This window comes from Galendromus occidentalis, unplaced genomic scaffold, assembly GCF_000255335.2.
Source record: "Galendromus occidentalis unplaced genomic scaffold, Mocc_1.1 scf7180000077463, whole genome shotgun sequence".
NCBI lineage: Eukaryota > Metazoa > Arthropoda > Arachnida > Mesostigmata > Phytoseiidae > Galendromus > Galendromus occidentalis.
The window spans coordinates 498,266-512,144 of NW_003805451.1; the positions used below are offsets into that span (position 1 = coordinate 498,266).

Consider the following 13,879-nt stretch of genomic DNA (forward strand, 5'->3'; position numbering starts at 1 on the left):
GGGACTTGAAACAATTGGGAATTTATCAGGTGTATCAGATTTATCCTCGGTCCGCGCTTTGAAGGATAAGACGGTTCCGTTCCTCATGGAACGATGCAAACGAAACCCCGCTTGGAGCGTAAACACGTCCCTGTTCGGGAAGCACGTTCTTACCTGAAACGAAAGTTCCTGGACCGACTCTTAGCGCACAAAGAGGTAACGTCAAACGAGGCTGGAGATACGCGATCCAAGCACCTGGAGGTACCGCGGAGACTCACAGTCTGAACACCACCGCAGGACTCGATTAGTTAGATGCGTAACTCGTTGAGGAAACTCAGAGGCTTCCATATCGCCGTCTGTTTCGAGGGTGCTCCGCGGACATTCGACCGGTTTCACAAGAGTTTCGAGATGATTCGTCGCGTCGCGAGTCGACAATCGGCCAAAAGATCCAATCTCTCAGCGCTCAGTCTGCCGGAGGTGAAAAAAGTGCTCGGGGCTCGAAATCGCCAACCACCTGAAGAGGAATCAAGCAGCTTTTGAGCCCGGGCCGGAACCGAGCAGCGAGTTTCTTCTTCTTCAGTATTTCCAAGATTCGCTTCGTCCCCGACCGTTCGGATTCTGATCGCACGAGAGAGACTCAACAACTTGACTATACTGCAAAAATCAAGTTGGAGTTCCTACAAGACCGATGCATTGGCTTTCTTCCCTACTTTCCTTTGAGAGAGATGGAGCCTGTAAGTCTCAATTTCAGTAACATCACAGACGACTTCTTCGGTGAATCTCCTCCTTTTGTTGTCGAGCATTATGAGCGCCCCGCGATCATTGCGCACCCACACCTTTTCGCAGCGTGGAACGCTTCCTCTCTGATGCTGAAGCGGTTCATTCGAGGATATTAGTTCGCCGAAGATAGCTTCCCCCGTCCGGTCGAGCGATTCCCCCTTCTCGCACTTAATTGACAGCTGCGGGGAACAAAAGCCAAATCTCTCAAACAGCTCGATTAGGTTTCCGTGGTGATACTAAAGCGCCAAAGTGACACTACAACCCACCAGCGGCATGGAGCTGAATTAGAACCAAATTGCGAGGGGGAGCCACAGATTATCCTACCTCCGGGGGTCGTCTCTAGCGATTGAAAACCCGTTCGAAGGGAGGCAGGGCTCTTTTCGGGAGAACGGATTTCTGACCCATCCTCCAATCGAAGTTCAAGAGGTCAGAGCCGGAATTCTGGGTGGAGCTTCCGGTGGTGAGCCCGAGGTCCACGTCGACTCCAACGATCGTGAAGGAATAAATTGAGGGCAGCTCTTCTCTGTTACCCTCGGAAGGAGGCAATCTCGCTCTGAGCTCGTTGCTGGATCCCCGCCAGCGATCGCATCCCCTGACCGCATCGGTCCTCGAATAAACATTGCACGAATGCATTCCTGCTAGGTATCTGTTTACGCACACAGAAGCAAAGCCTCAAGGCCCCCGGTCGTCGCTGGGTCGTGGTCGGATTAACTGAGATTGAATTGACGAAGAACGAAGTCGAAACTGACGGCTCGGCTCTCGGTGAGACAGTGGTTTCCCGTTGCGTCACGTCCAGACTTATTTCGAGAGAAGATTGCGACAGGCTTTTTTCTCGACTATTGGATTGTTGCTTGACGTCACTTAGCCTGCCAGCCTGAATGCCCGCCTGACGGCCGGCCTGACTGGACGCTCGTTGCTTCGCCAACGCAGAGCCTACGCACCTCAGCCCGAAAGCCGGGCTCAGGCTAGCCTCACCAGATGAGCGCTGGATGTGTTGCTGCTGCTGCCGTCGTCGTCAGGCTTTGTCGTTGATGTGGTTCGCTCTGAGTGAGCAACTGTCAACAGCTCCGATCTAATCAACTCAGCATCGGACACAGACTCGCTGCTGCTGCTGCTGCTGCTGCTGTTCCGTTTTCGGTAGGAGACGAAGCTCCAACGGCGAGGGCTTCTATTTCGAGAAAATTGGAACTCTTCACCGATAACCTCGTCACATGTGACTCCTTCCTCTCCAGGCTGCCGGAGAACGGAGTCAGGGAAGTTCCTTGCTCCGGTTACGCGCGCAGAAGTTCAATATACGGGATATGAATTCGAGGAGTAGGAATGCCCGGATGTCGCCGCCACGCTCGCGAGGTTTGGGGAGTCGAATCCACAAAACTCCACTCAGACGACCGCTCTGATACGATCGGACCCTTGCCCTTGCGGAATCGCAGAGACAGAAGGTTCGAGCAGAAGGAGGAGACTGCGCTCTGAGAAACTGTACGTCGGAGGGGAATGTTTGCTGCTCCCTCGGCGAAGTGAGCGAGAGAATTATAAGGATTGATGAATAGAAGGATGGATGCTCGCTCGCCTCGCTCCTTCTCGCTGGTTGCTTGCTCGCGAAAACAGTCTTTTCGGCAGACTGGCATCCACGCCTAGCAGAAGCCTTTCTCCAAAAAAAGAAGCGTCCAGATGACACCAGTGCAGCGCAAGTGACGGATGCCTCTAAGGACCGAAGTTGGACCAAACGCGATCCGCAGAGGGTCGTCGTCTCACTCGCCGTCATCTAGGCTCTGCTTCGTCGGAAATCTGCGTATTCGTCTGCTGTAGGTACGATCTTCGAGCTCCATGGAAGGAAGCGGCGCCTCTGAGAGTGGCGAAAAGAACTGGGAAGCGGTACGGCGGTCGATTGAACCAGGACCTCGACTCGTCGGTCGTTCTGATGTTCCTCAAATATATTCCGAGACGCATGGTGTTACTTTCGGGGCAGGATGAATGGGTGATGGGGGACGGAGCCAAACACAAGCCCACGGAGGCCTCGTAGCCAATGACCAATATTCCTCCTGCTTTTCCCCGTTGCCTCCTCGATCGAAAATCAGATGGTGCGCGAACAAGGAATAAGCGAATAAGCCTCTTATTCTTTCAGTCGCCGGAATCCATGAGGGGAGAAAAGAGAGGGACAGCAGGATGCAGGAACGGGAGGTCTGGATAACGGCGCAGCCTGATGGACTTGGATTCATGATGATCGGTCCCTCCACCATCTCGCTGTCGGGCTCCAACATCGATGGGCGGATAATCGAGTTAAGTCCAACTTTGACAGACCTTCCGCGCGCGTGAAGTCGCTCGTGCGACATCATTCCGTAGGGAGACGCCGCTACATATAGGACGCCGCATTTCCGGCAGAACTTCCGTTCAGGATCCCGTCAGCGCTCCCGCTGGGGCTCCTGGCAGGGTCAGTCAGGAGGGGCTGAGTCTCTGATAACGCCGGAATCGGCAAATCCTTGTCCCGATCGATCCGGGTACATTCGCTCTCGGGGTCCGAATTTGAAAGCAACACCTCGTCGGCAACACCCGCAATATTGAGTTTTGGCTCTTCGCTGTCCTCCGAATTTAAGAAATGAAGCCCCGAGAGACTCCGACCTCAGCGAATTCATCGATTGGGGGTGGATTATATAAAAACAGCCTGCATGCAGCGTGAGGGTTCGAATTCGATTGGCTCGCATGACCTCGCGAGCGTTCGAGTGGAATGAAGCCGAAGACAAGCTCGTTTTGCGTTTCTTCCGTAACTCCTCGCATGCGCCCGGAGCGATCAGCTGGTACACATTCGAGCAGGGCACCGTGATATTTTTTGAATAGGAGCGAAGGAGCACCGCGCCTCAGGAAGTTTCGTGTTTGTTCTCGCTCTCTGTCGACGCTCTCGGGATCGACCAGAGCCTGGGCTCGGGCTGTCTACAACCGACATCGTTCATCCGCGACGTCGGTGCCCGTTCCAACGGATAAGAACATCATTCGGCGTTTTTTCACAATTGAACCCGTGCGGAGCTGGTTTGGGGCGGGCTTTGGTCTTCGGAATCGAATCCGTCTCACCATTAGACGGGACCCATGAAGATAATATATGAAACTTTCGTCCACTGGCGAGGACAGTTCCGGAAACGCGGACGTTCACCAACGAGAAGAAGAAGAACCTCCTTGAAAGTTGGCAGGGGTTAGTCCCGCTGAACGGAGCCCGCTCGAAGTCGATCTGCGAGCTCCGTGCCCCGACAGGATCCTGACAAAGCGATTCGTCGTCGTCGTCATCGACGCTTCGCTGATATTCGGGGACCTTACGTCTGCTCACATGCTTACGCCTTCCCTCCATCCCGGGAGAGGGGAGCACAAACCCTGCGGGAGATCGCCGAACATCAATAATTCGAGATTCCGAGGAAGTTGTTCCGCGTTCTATTTTAGAGTCGGGATCTATTTGTCCTGGAAGGGGACGCATGAGCACTCGCGATGAAAGTCGACTTCTGATCCGGAATTCGATTTGTTTCGGTCCAGATCGCCCGGTACGCCTGTCTGCCTTCGATCAGATGGCTCAAAACAAACAGGCTTAGAATTTCCGAGCCGCAATGCTTGCAGTTTCCGGAATCAGAGAGGAGCGTGGACTCTCGAGTCCTGGAATAGTATCGGACGGCACCGATGTTTTTGGAATTTTCGGCGGCAGGAGCCGAAGCTAGGGGGCGAGACTATCGGGCTCGGGGAAGGGGCTTCAAGCGCACGATTTTTATATCTTTATTTTCACTTTTCTTTTTGTTTTTATATTTTTATTCTATCTTTACGCTCCTCGCTGATCTCCCGAGCGAGCTCGGTGACTACGGCGACGGAGAAGAATCCCGGGAGCTGAGAATATTCCTCTAATCCCTACCGCGGTTTTCCGCGGCTCCATGAAATTGGCTCGGTCCGTTCCCGAGTAAAAAGCGTGACTGAACCTGCGGTATCGCAATGGAAGCTACTCTCAGGGTCTCGCTAGGTAGGCTACGGCTCGGAACCCTCATTATTACGCCCCATCAAGATCTTTTCACCCGTCCATGTCATATTCGAGATCAAGGCGCGCAGCTTCCGTTTCTCATCACGAGAGGAGGGGCCTATTTTCGGGCCCAATACTCGCATCGCGGGAGCAATCCAGCGTTCGGGCGAGGAACATTCTATTCATTTCCATCTCCGCTCTGAACTCGCCCGTCTGGGACAAAATTGAATATTTTGTGTATGTCGGATACTCGCTGGCTCTGATTGGATGGGCCAGGTATTGCCGTCGGAGAGCCGACCGGGGCGTATTCGGCGCCTGCGAACCATCATCAGGTGGTTCAACGAGAAAACTTCGGAACAATGGTTTGGAGTTGATGTCGCTGCGACGGACACGCATCGCTTGTTTTCAACGACCTGCGGTTGATTTCCCTTGCGACAGAGCCCACCGAGGTATTCAGCGAATCGCATCGCCGGAAGAAAACTGACGAGTTTGAGGTCTGTCCTCAGCCTATCGTCCTCATTCTATACCCTCACGTTCATGCTCTCGGGTTTCGCCAGATAGATGTTCTCTTTCCGTGGAGGGACACTCGGCCGTCCTCGGGAATTTCGCTGTCGTCATCTATAAGTTTCAGCGAGAGGCTGCGGATCTGCTGAAACAGACCCCCGGCTACTGCCACCGGCTCGCATTGAAGATTCAGAGGGTACAAGTTTCCGCGAGCGTAATATTCGGTCGGCGCTGCTCGGAGACTGCATTCCTTCGCCGGGTCCGTCAGGCAATCCGAGGGTAATTATGAGATCACGAATCAGGTGAGTTGTGGATGGCGACGTTCAGCTCCGGCCAATACTTGCGCGGTCTAATAAGGAGGTCTATTCTCTAAGGAGGTCTAATTGAAGCAGGCGACGGACACATTGACAGTAGCTGATTACCCGGACCCGACAAGCTGTGATAACCAACAATCTCGACCTTGCTGATCTCTTCTTGTGTTCGACATACCAGTGCGATAGTCCCTCGCGATCGAGCGTCGACCAACGTCTGACTACGGAACCGCTCACCATCCATGACATGGCGTACGTGAGTGCGACATACGACGGGTACCGCATCGATGCCCCCCGTGTTGAGTGTAGCGAACCGTCGGAAGGAGCATTGCTGAACTCTCTTCTGGGATTCGGTTATTGCCGGGCCATTGATGTTTCCAATCCTGCGGCTTGTTTTCGTGTCCCGTGACAGGAAAGCAACTCCAAAGGGAAAATGGGGGAGGGGGCTCAAGTATATTTCCTGAAGAATGCGCGGCAAACTTTGATCACTTTTGCTGGGTATCGTTTCCGTCACTCTCTTGTTTTTATTTCATGAGTTTTTGAACATTGCTCAATTCATTTTTTTAATCAATTTCCTCTCTTTTCCTTCATGCTGTCTCTTTCTCGCTTAACTATTACTTCCGTTCTCCCAGCTCTCACTTCTCATAGCCATCGATGCTGCTCCAACATTTTCGGTGTTGATATTCGTTCAACAAACCTGTAGATTACCTAAAATAGGATGATGCTCCTACAGTTGTCCCGCCATCATCCCCACCTCCGTACTTAAGACTCCTGTGGTCAACATGAAGGGTACCGTAGAGAGGAGCGCTCCTTCAATTTATCGGGCACAAACCGAGTCCAAATGACTGCTATTTGTCCATCCCGTTTCCCTTCTCAGCATTTTCTAGTTTCTCCGCAATTTTCCACATCAAAGAGTATTGTTGATTTTCGCTCAGATTGCACTTCCGCTCCCGGACAAGCTTCACCTAATACTTCAACAGTTTCGAGAGGGAGCTCCACGGCGTCCTAGCCCCTGGTGAGTTGCCTCCTCTATGCTTGAAGGGAGCAGAAACTGATTCACTAATTTTATTCGGATCATCCCAACCGTAGGGAGATTTCCGACCTGCATTTTTTCGTGTGCAAAACGTACGTTGCATTCGATTCACGTCTCGTGGAGACAAATTGTTCCATCAGGAAGTCCGGCGATCAACCAAGCATCGATACTCCCGCGCGTATCGTCCTGTCGATGGAAAAATGATTTTCTAGCAAGCAGACTATCGTTCTCCTGGATACCAGCGGTGTGTTCACAAAGCAACCTCACGAATTAGGGGTTCGTGATTGTCAACTGAGAATCATCGATACCAGAGCTTCTCGAATGGAAAGGTCCCGATCCGGATCTCTGTCGCGGGATAGAACGAGAATAGGTTAATGTTCCATGTGATCGATTTGAGAACACACACTCCGTGAGATGGGACAATAATTGTGGTATCGTTCGTCCCAATGGAATATGGTTACGACCAGGACGTCCATAGCAGTTAATGGTAGTTGTTGTAGTAGTCGTACAAGCTCATGAGATCAACTCTGTTAACTCACTCAGTATATGTCGCTCTAACAAGATAGAGTTCTTCTCCCACAATATTTATAATTGGTATCCTTTTTCAATTGAAACATTTCATCCGGTGTAGCATGAACCGTTTACATCGGTAGTGCCTCTCAAGAACTCGTTGTGAACAGCACTGCTAGCCAGACTAACATTCAGTCAATCAATCAATAAATTATCAAATCAATCAAGTTTTGTGCTAGTCCGCTCCGAGCAGCGCATACGTCGGCATTTTGACGCAGCACAGGTTTTCTGTTCTTCCTCTTCGATTCGTTCTAGATCATTTTGTCTAATGTTCTCAGGTTCCACGGTATCATTTCCGTCATAATCCGTATGTATCAAGTGTCTTCTCGCTAATATAGTCTACTACGCATGGGATGGTCGGCTCACCGGTCTCTGGCAAAATGAGGTTCGATGAGTAGTTTCTGATAATCGGGCAATCGTTGTATCCTTGGGGAGTTGGTTACTGCAGGATCCGACCGGGAAGAAGATGTTCGGGACAACAAGACGACTCCAGAGGCAACTCAGAATACAGTCGGGAGCGTTCCCTCCTAAGGCAGGGCAAACGGCATTTGATCGGGTTCCGGGAAGCCCCGTTGCGTGATACTTTGAGCAGGACAAGGACTGGGGTTGAACAAGTGAGCGAGTGGGAAGAGAAAAAGACCAGCGACCCGAGGAGCCACTGACAAATAGAGTTCTCTCTTGATAACAGAGGGCCTCGGTCAGGCGAGTTAAACGGGATAAATGTAAGCAGATGACCAAACAAAGGTATAATAGTTGATAGGGATGAGGAAGAAATACATACGGAAGTTGAAAATCGTCCTGTTCAATCTAGGATCGTGGATAAAAGCTTCAAAAGATCACAATAGTGAGTATTGCTTATTGAGTTTGTGGTAAGTCCGCCGTTTTGGCCCGTTTCCACAGTCGCGTTGCCGAGTAGCCGAGTCAGCCGTCCGTCTTGCAAATAGTATATCCCTCGCATTGAGGATTCCTACATCATGGTGCCACGAATCATCATCGTTGTTCTTGAGTAGAGGTTTTTACGCAGATGGAGGAGAAAAAATAGCGGGAGATCGCACATGGAGTAAGCGTTCGCGGATGTGGCAAAAATCACTTTACCTGCAGGTTAGTGAACAGAACATTTGAAATCGGATATTTGCATCTGACGGCGCGTCGGCAAAAGTATGTTCCCGTCTAATCCTATATGTCTGGGTATCTCTGCTCTGTGTTTGGGCCTCCTTCCAATGATGATAATGATGATCGTAATAATAATTGATCTGCGCTCTACTGTGTCGACCGAGAGGGAAACGACGGCGATAAGGGAAACAGACTCCGTTCGAAATATGTTCGATATGAGCTTCTTCAATAACGTGGACTAAGCCTATCAATGCGATATGTTTTCGTTTAGGTAGATGATTCCCCGTTCATTATGGAGAGTTCCTCACGCTCGACTCACTCAATGCGTCCTTGTATGCGGGGGAAACATCTGTGTACGAAGGACGTCTGAACCCGTGGTCAATCTGTCTAGATAATACATTTGCACTTGAGAACCAGGCATTCGGATTCCGAATAGGACTTATTCCTAGCAGGACAAGAACTGGTGACGTCAATAAATAGCACCAGCATCAACTCTCCTGATTTTTCTCTCCGCGGGTTCAAGACTAGTAACGCACATACATTCGGAATCTCACTCATTGCGCTCGGTAGCCCTAGATTTTTAGCGATCATCATTTAAAACGATAGATGTGATGATGATGATAATGATAATAATTATAGTGAATGAAACAGATATCGTCATGATGGCGAGCGAGTCGATTCGGATGCTCGAGTTCCACCGTTGGATATAGGTACATATACCATATCGTAATCAGAACTGATAGACGTTGACGTCGACACTCATCATCGGTTCGGTAGCACTTACAGATGGATGATTAGTCTAGGTATCGGTCTTTGCTTCTCGTTTGCAGCGTTCCCGCATTATTATCGACAATGAGGATTTCCTTGGTACTGACGCTTGATGAATAAAATTTTCACTAGTTATCTTCCCGTCGTTCAAGCAGCACGAGCTGATCTTGCTCATTCCATAAGCAAAATCTGTCTCCCTCTCCAATAACTGGGTAACATGTTGTACAAAAAAGCGTCGGAGATAAGCCGAGATCACATTGAAGCGACACCTCGAAGGCCGGATATTGAGACATAGCGTTCCCAATACCCGAATCACACAGTCAGACACAGTCGTGTCGAGTAGTCTCGAAGCACATGGCTTGGCGTTTGGTAATATCAGAAATTGGCGAAGACATAATTAAAAACTCGGGGGAATCCGCGCCGTGGCGGGGAATCGAAACAGAGGACGGAGCGAGGAGTCTAGATGAGTTTGACTTCTCGATACGCGATTTCACGCTCGGTGAGAAAAGGAAGGCAGTCCAAATAGGGAAGAATTAGGAATGGAGGCGAATGATTTTCAGGTTTTCGGATCTCGGTATAGGCGGAGGTTGGGTGTAACGTTTGACGAGGGGAGAGACAATCCGGAACGGGTGAAGGGGAGGACTAAGACGAGGACTGAGTTGAACCGGGACAAGAGGGTGGCTACGAGGATTCGGGGGCCACAAGGCTTTGGAGGGCCATAAGGATCTGCGCTTGGGTTGATGAGGCCGAGGCGCATCGAAGGAGTCCACGCGTATAATCGCTCGAACCAATAAGCGTTCTGCATCTGTTCAGGTGTTTCTGTCCTCTGTGGGGAGAGATGAGCGGACGAAATTCGCGATGAACGGGATCCGAAGACTCGTGAGTCTCCGCCAGGTTGCGAAACCCGAAGCGGTCGAGTATGAGGTCCGGTTGATTCGTAGATAGATAGATAGATTCGGAGATAGCATCGAGGATTTGGCAGACATTCTAGTTGTTGTCTACGGAGGGGGGCCCCACACCAATAAAGGGTCCCCCTTGTATCCGACTATTTGTTGACTTGTTTGGTTACTTGCTTGCTTGCTTGCTTTTCCACCCGTCGTCGTTGTCGACATAGTCATCGTCGTCGTTGTAGGTAGGTAGTTTGTGTTGTTGCTGATAATTTCGCCATTGCTGTTATTGTTCTGTTTGGCGAACAAGTTGTTGTTGCTGTTGTAATAGTTAGTTGAGTTCCTAATACTTTGGTACAGTCTCTTTACATCACATCGCACTTTCCCTTTAGCTTGTCACGGCCGAAGCGAGAACGTGTTTTCTTCCCGTCGAGCTGGAGCGACATGTTGCGTCGTTTTTCCATTTCCAGGAGGGCCTGCGAACGAAGCGAGTTGTCGTCAACTCGGCCCAAGTCAATAACTCACACATTCATCGTGGCCTCCGTCAGTCGGACCGAAGCCGTCGCGTCGGTCCGAGGCTCTCCTATCCTCGGTCGGTGGCTCGAGCCGGAGCGCTTTCTCGCGAGCCCTCACCTCGACCAAGTGCACAATCGCTCAAGCGAGGATGGAATTCCACTCACAAGCATGCTTTGCGAGAGAAAACCCGGGGGGACACATGGAGGCGAGGGTTTTCGAATCCAACCCCGCTTTCCCCATTCCCCTTTCCTTGCGTTCCGTCTACAGTTCATAAAGCGCTCCCAGAGGGGATGCTCACTAACCTGGAATAGTTCCTTGACGTTCGTGTTGTTTTTTGCAGACGTTTCCATGTAACCGCACTGCCACTGTTTGGAGAGATTCTCACAAATACTAGCATCCACCTCACGAGATGAATCCTCGTCACATTTATTTCCAACGAGCATAATCGGGATTTGCTCTGTTTCGCCGCTCTGCAATTTAGTCTTTATTCCACAACGTGCGTATAACAAGGGGAAAAACTCTATTAGACGAAGTGGCGGAGTTCTTCTTTTCTCTATCATCTGCCCCTTCTCTAGGCTCTCCAGGCTCAGACTCGGAACCGACCGATATGGAGCTCTAAATCCGACGAGAGGGTTTTTGCGCTCACCTTCACTTCCCGGATGACGTTGTATATGGGCTTAAGTTCTTCGAGCGACTGCTTTGACGTAACTGAGAACACAAGGATGAACGCATGTCCCTTCGAAATGTTAAGTCTCTGCATGGCGGGGAACTGGTGAGATCCTGTTGTATCTGTGATTTGCAGTGTGCAGATGTTCTTGTTACATGAAATCACCTATTGGGAGCGAACGGACCCAGTCAGGATTTGATACCGTCCCGCTTCCATGTGATTTTCGAGGAGCGGAGCAAAAGGGCATGCCGTCGAGCGCCGGGCCCCATGGGGTAAGCCCGATTTCCGAGCAAGCTTAGAGTGTACAAATTCAATTTCTGAAAGTTGAGGAATCGGAGCTTTTTCGAACCCACCTGTCTGTAGGTGTCTTCTACGGTGGGAATATAGCTTTCGCGGAACGTTCCCTGAACGAACCGGAGAACCAAGGAACTTTTTCCGACGCCTCCCGCTCCCAACACGACCACTCTGTAGTCGTTGCTTTGTTCTGGCATTTTGAGTAAGGACACCTGTTTTGAGTCCTCTTTGCCATCTTTCGCGTTTTTCCCAGCGTCTTTCGAGGCGTCCTTCGATGGCGTTCCTTTGGCACCACCACCACCGCCCCCTCCACCCCCTCCTCCGCCGCCTCCTCCACCTGCGGCGGCATTTCTGTCACCCGCCGCGGCATCCTTCGCGCTGCCGTCCTTCGGCATTTTTTCAGCTTCAGCTCATCTGCGGAGAGAAATCGAGGTCAGGCGCAGAGATCTCGCGAGAGAGCTTGATCGTCCCTCGACGACGGTTTCGATCGACCAGGAGGAATCTCGGAAATCGTCATAGACTTCTACAACACGTCGTCGAGTGAGAAGCCTCGCGTTGTCCCTGTAGATTGGCTCCCTAATCGAAATGGGAATCCCAGTGCTGCAGGGCCAAGTTCTGTGCACCCAAGAGGTGTCACGTCGCAGATGTCACCGTCTGATGGCAAGCGAAGTACGCGGTGTCCTACTCGACGCTCCGCTCGCTCGTTCTAGCTCCTTCCCGTGGGTTGAGGGAAGCGATTCTACTCGAGAGCCGGGTGGATCAGTTGGCTCCAGACTGGTCTCTTGCATGCAGGTGCTAAGTGGCGCCACAACAGCTGCTATAAATGCAGCTGCAAACACTTCCCGACACAAAAGGGGCGATAGCTCGGCGCATTTGCGAGAGAGGACGAAAGAAAGGCAGCAAAGCAACGTGCTCTCCTCCCGATAGCCTAATGCATCCTAGCATGCAAACTCCTCCGAACATGGCCTTGAATGACAGGAGATCTGAGAGCTTGTTCGGCGACTTCACTGTCCTGGATCCGTGCCAAACGGCTCTTCGGCATAACGCACGAAACCGATTGTTCTTGAGAACATCTCTCCGCTACTCTCCCCACTCTCTCGGGCCTTCACCCCACTCAAGGAGCCCAAATCGAACGATTACTCAAGCGAAAACTAATTATAAAATCACTCAATCAGAGTTTCCGCTGATCACGGGAAGTGCGAACTCTTCCCTTGCCCCGCTCCCGCCACGGAAGAGGTTCCGCGGGAGGTTGGAGCCCGGGTCCTTGAACCCTTCATTTCGACTTCAATGAAAAGCGACAGAAGCGCGCGAAGATTCAGCTAGCGGGATCGTCGGTCGAGCTCGCTGGCAGGCACGCACGCACGCACGCAATGACAAAGGCACGCAGGCCACAGGGACTGACGGGCAGTCCAAGAGGTCCGAAAGGACAGTCATCGCCAAGGGCTGCACTGCGAGCGTTCTGCCAGGTTAGTGGCCTCTGTTCGAAAAACGTCATGCGTACATATCCGCCGCGTTACGTGGATCGAGTCTCCGGTTCGTGGTTCATCGCGTGAGAAGTCGAAGCGGTCTCCATACGCACCTGATACCGTTTGAGGAGAACTAACGTTCGTTGTTTGGAAGAAGAAGTATTCCACCGGATCTCAGGAATCCACTTTGATTTTGGGGTTTTCACTCACATTCACATAAACACACAGGGAGTCAATGAATCGGTCGGTCGCTTGGTCAATCGGCAGGAAGGCTTTTCCACACACTGCGAACCTTGTCTGGTATCGCGCACACACGGACGTTCGGCTCGCGTCGGAAGTTTTCTTGATGCGTGGATTCCGGGTAACACTCACTGGAAGTCAGGGAGGCAGAGACTGACTACAAAGCGGATCGGTCCGTCGTCGGTCGGTACACGGTACGTCGGTAGGTAGCGAGGTAGGTTGTAGGCGGTAGACAGACAAGAAGGCAGGTCTCCTCGCGGCCGTGTTCGGGCTGGCTCGGTCGAAATCAAAGGCTGTTCGATGTTGACAGGATTGGTGGGGGTTGAGGGTTGAGGCTGCGTCGGAGCGTTTTTTCTGCCTGTTTTGAGCGTTTCGAACGATTCGTTTCGGCCCCACTGCTGATGGAAAATCGGGCCTTCGAAGCGTCAGCCAGCCCTGGGCGAATGGCGAAGAATGGCGTTGGGCAAGGGAACTCCGTAAAACGCCAAAAGAGAGAGAGTCAAGCGCCCCCAACAATATAAGGCCTCTGCTGGGGCGGAAGAGTGGAGTCGGGAGCCTACCAGGCGCTCGGGAAGGGCCGCAGAACACTGCATGCTCTCTCGCCGTACATCTGCGAGGCATGGATTTTATCAGACACTCACTGCTGGAAAACGAAGCTGAGCGAATGCCGAGCGCCTTCTGGCGAACTTTCGATTTCACCTGCGGTGCCATTCCTCTGCCAGGGGAAATATCTCCCGACTTCGCTCTTCCTCTATGCATTTGCACTGGG

General features: G+C 51.6%; 1 protein-coding gene across 1 annotated transcript; it reads right to left on the reverse strand.

Moving 5' to 3' along the window:
* Window positions 1–10,292: 10,292 nt before the first annotated feature.
* Window positions 10,293–11,703, reverse strand: LOC100901921 (GTP-binding protein Di-Ras2). Its single transcript, XM_003744236.2, has 4 exons — window positions 11,464–11,703; window positions 11,090–11,275; window positions 10,746–10,913; window positions 10,293–10,403 (listed from the first exon to the last, which is right to left on the reverse strand). The coding sequence occupies exons 1-4, from the start codon at window positions 11,599–11,601 to the stop codon at window positions 10,293–10,295; spliced, it is 603 nt and encodes a 200-aa protein (XP_003744284.1). The 5' UTR covers window positions 11,602–11,703.
* Window positions 11,704–13,879: the final 2,176 nt, after the last annotated feature.

What these genes read in the sequence shown, in the direction of transcription:
- LOC100901921 (XM_003744236.2), bottom strand. Translation starts at nt 11,601, where the DNA reads ATGCCAGAACAAAGCAACGACTACAGAGTGGTCGTGTTGGGAGCGGGA. An exon ending in TAGAAGACACCTACAGACAG is followed by an intron (nt 11,276 to 11,463) that starts GTGGGTTCGAAA and finishes CGCTCCCAATAG; the next exon opens with GTGATTTCATGTAACAAGAA. An exon ending in ACGTCATCCGGGAAGTGAAG is followed by an intron (nt 10,914 to 11,089) that starts GTGAGCGCAAAA and finishes ACTAAATTGCAG; the next exon opens with AGCGGCGAAACAGAGCAAAT.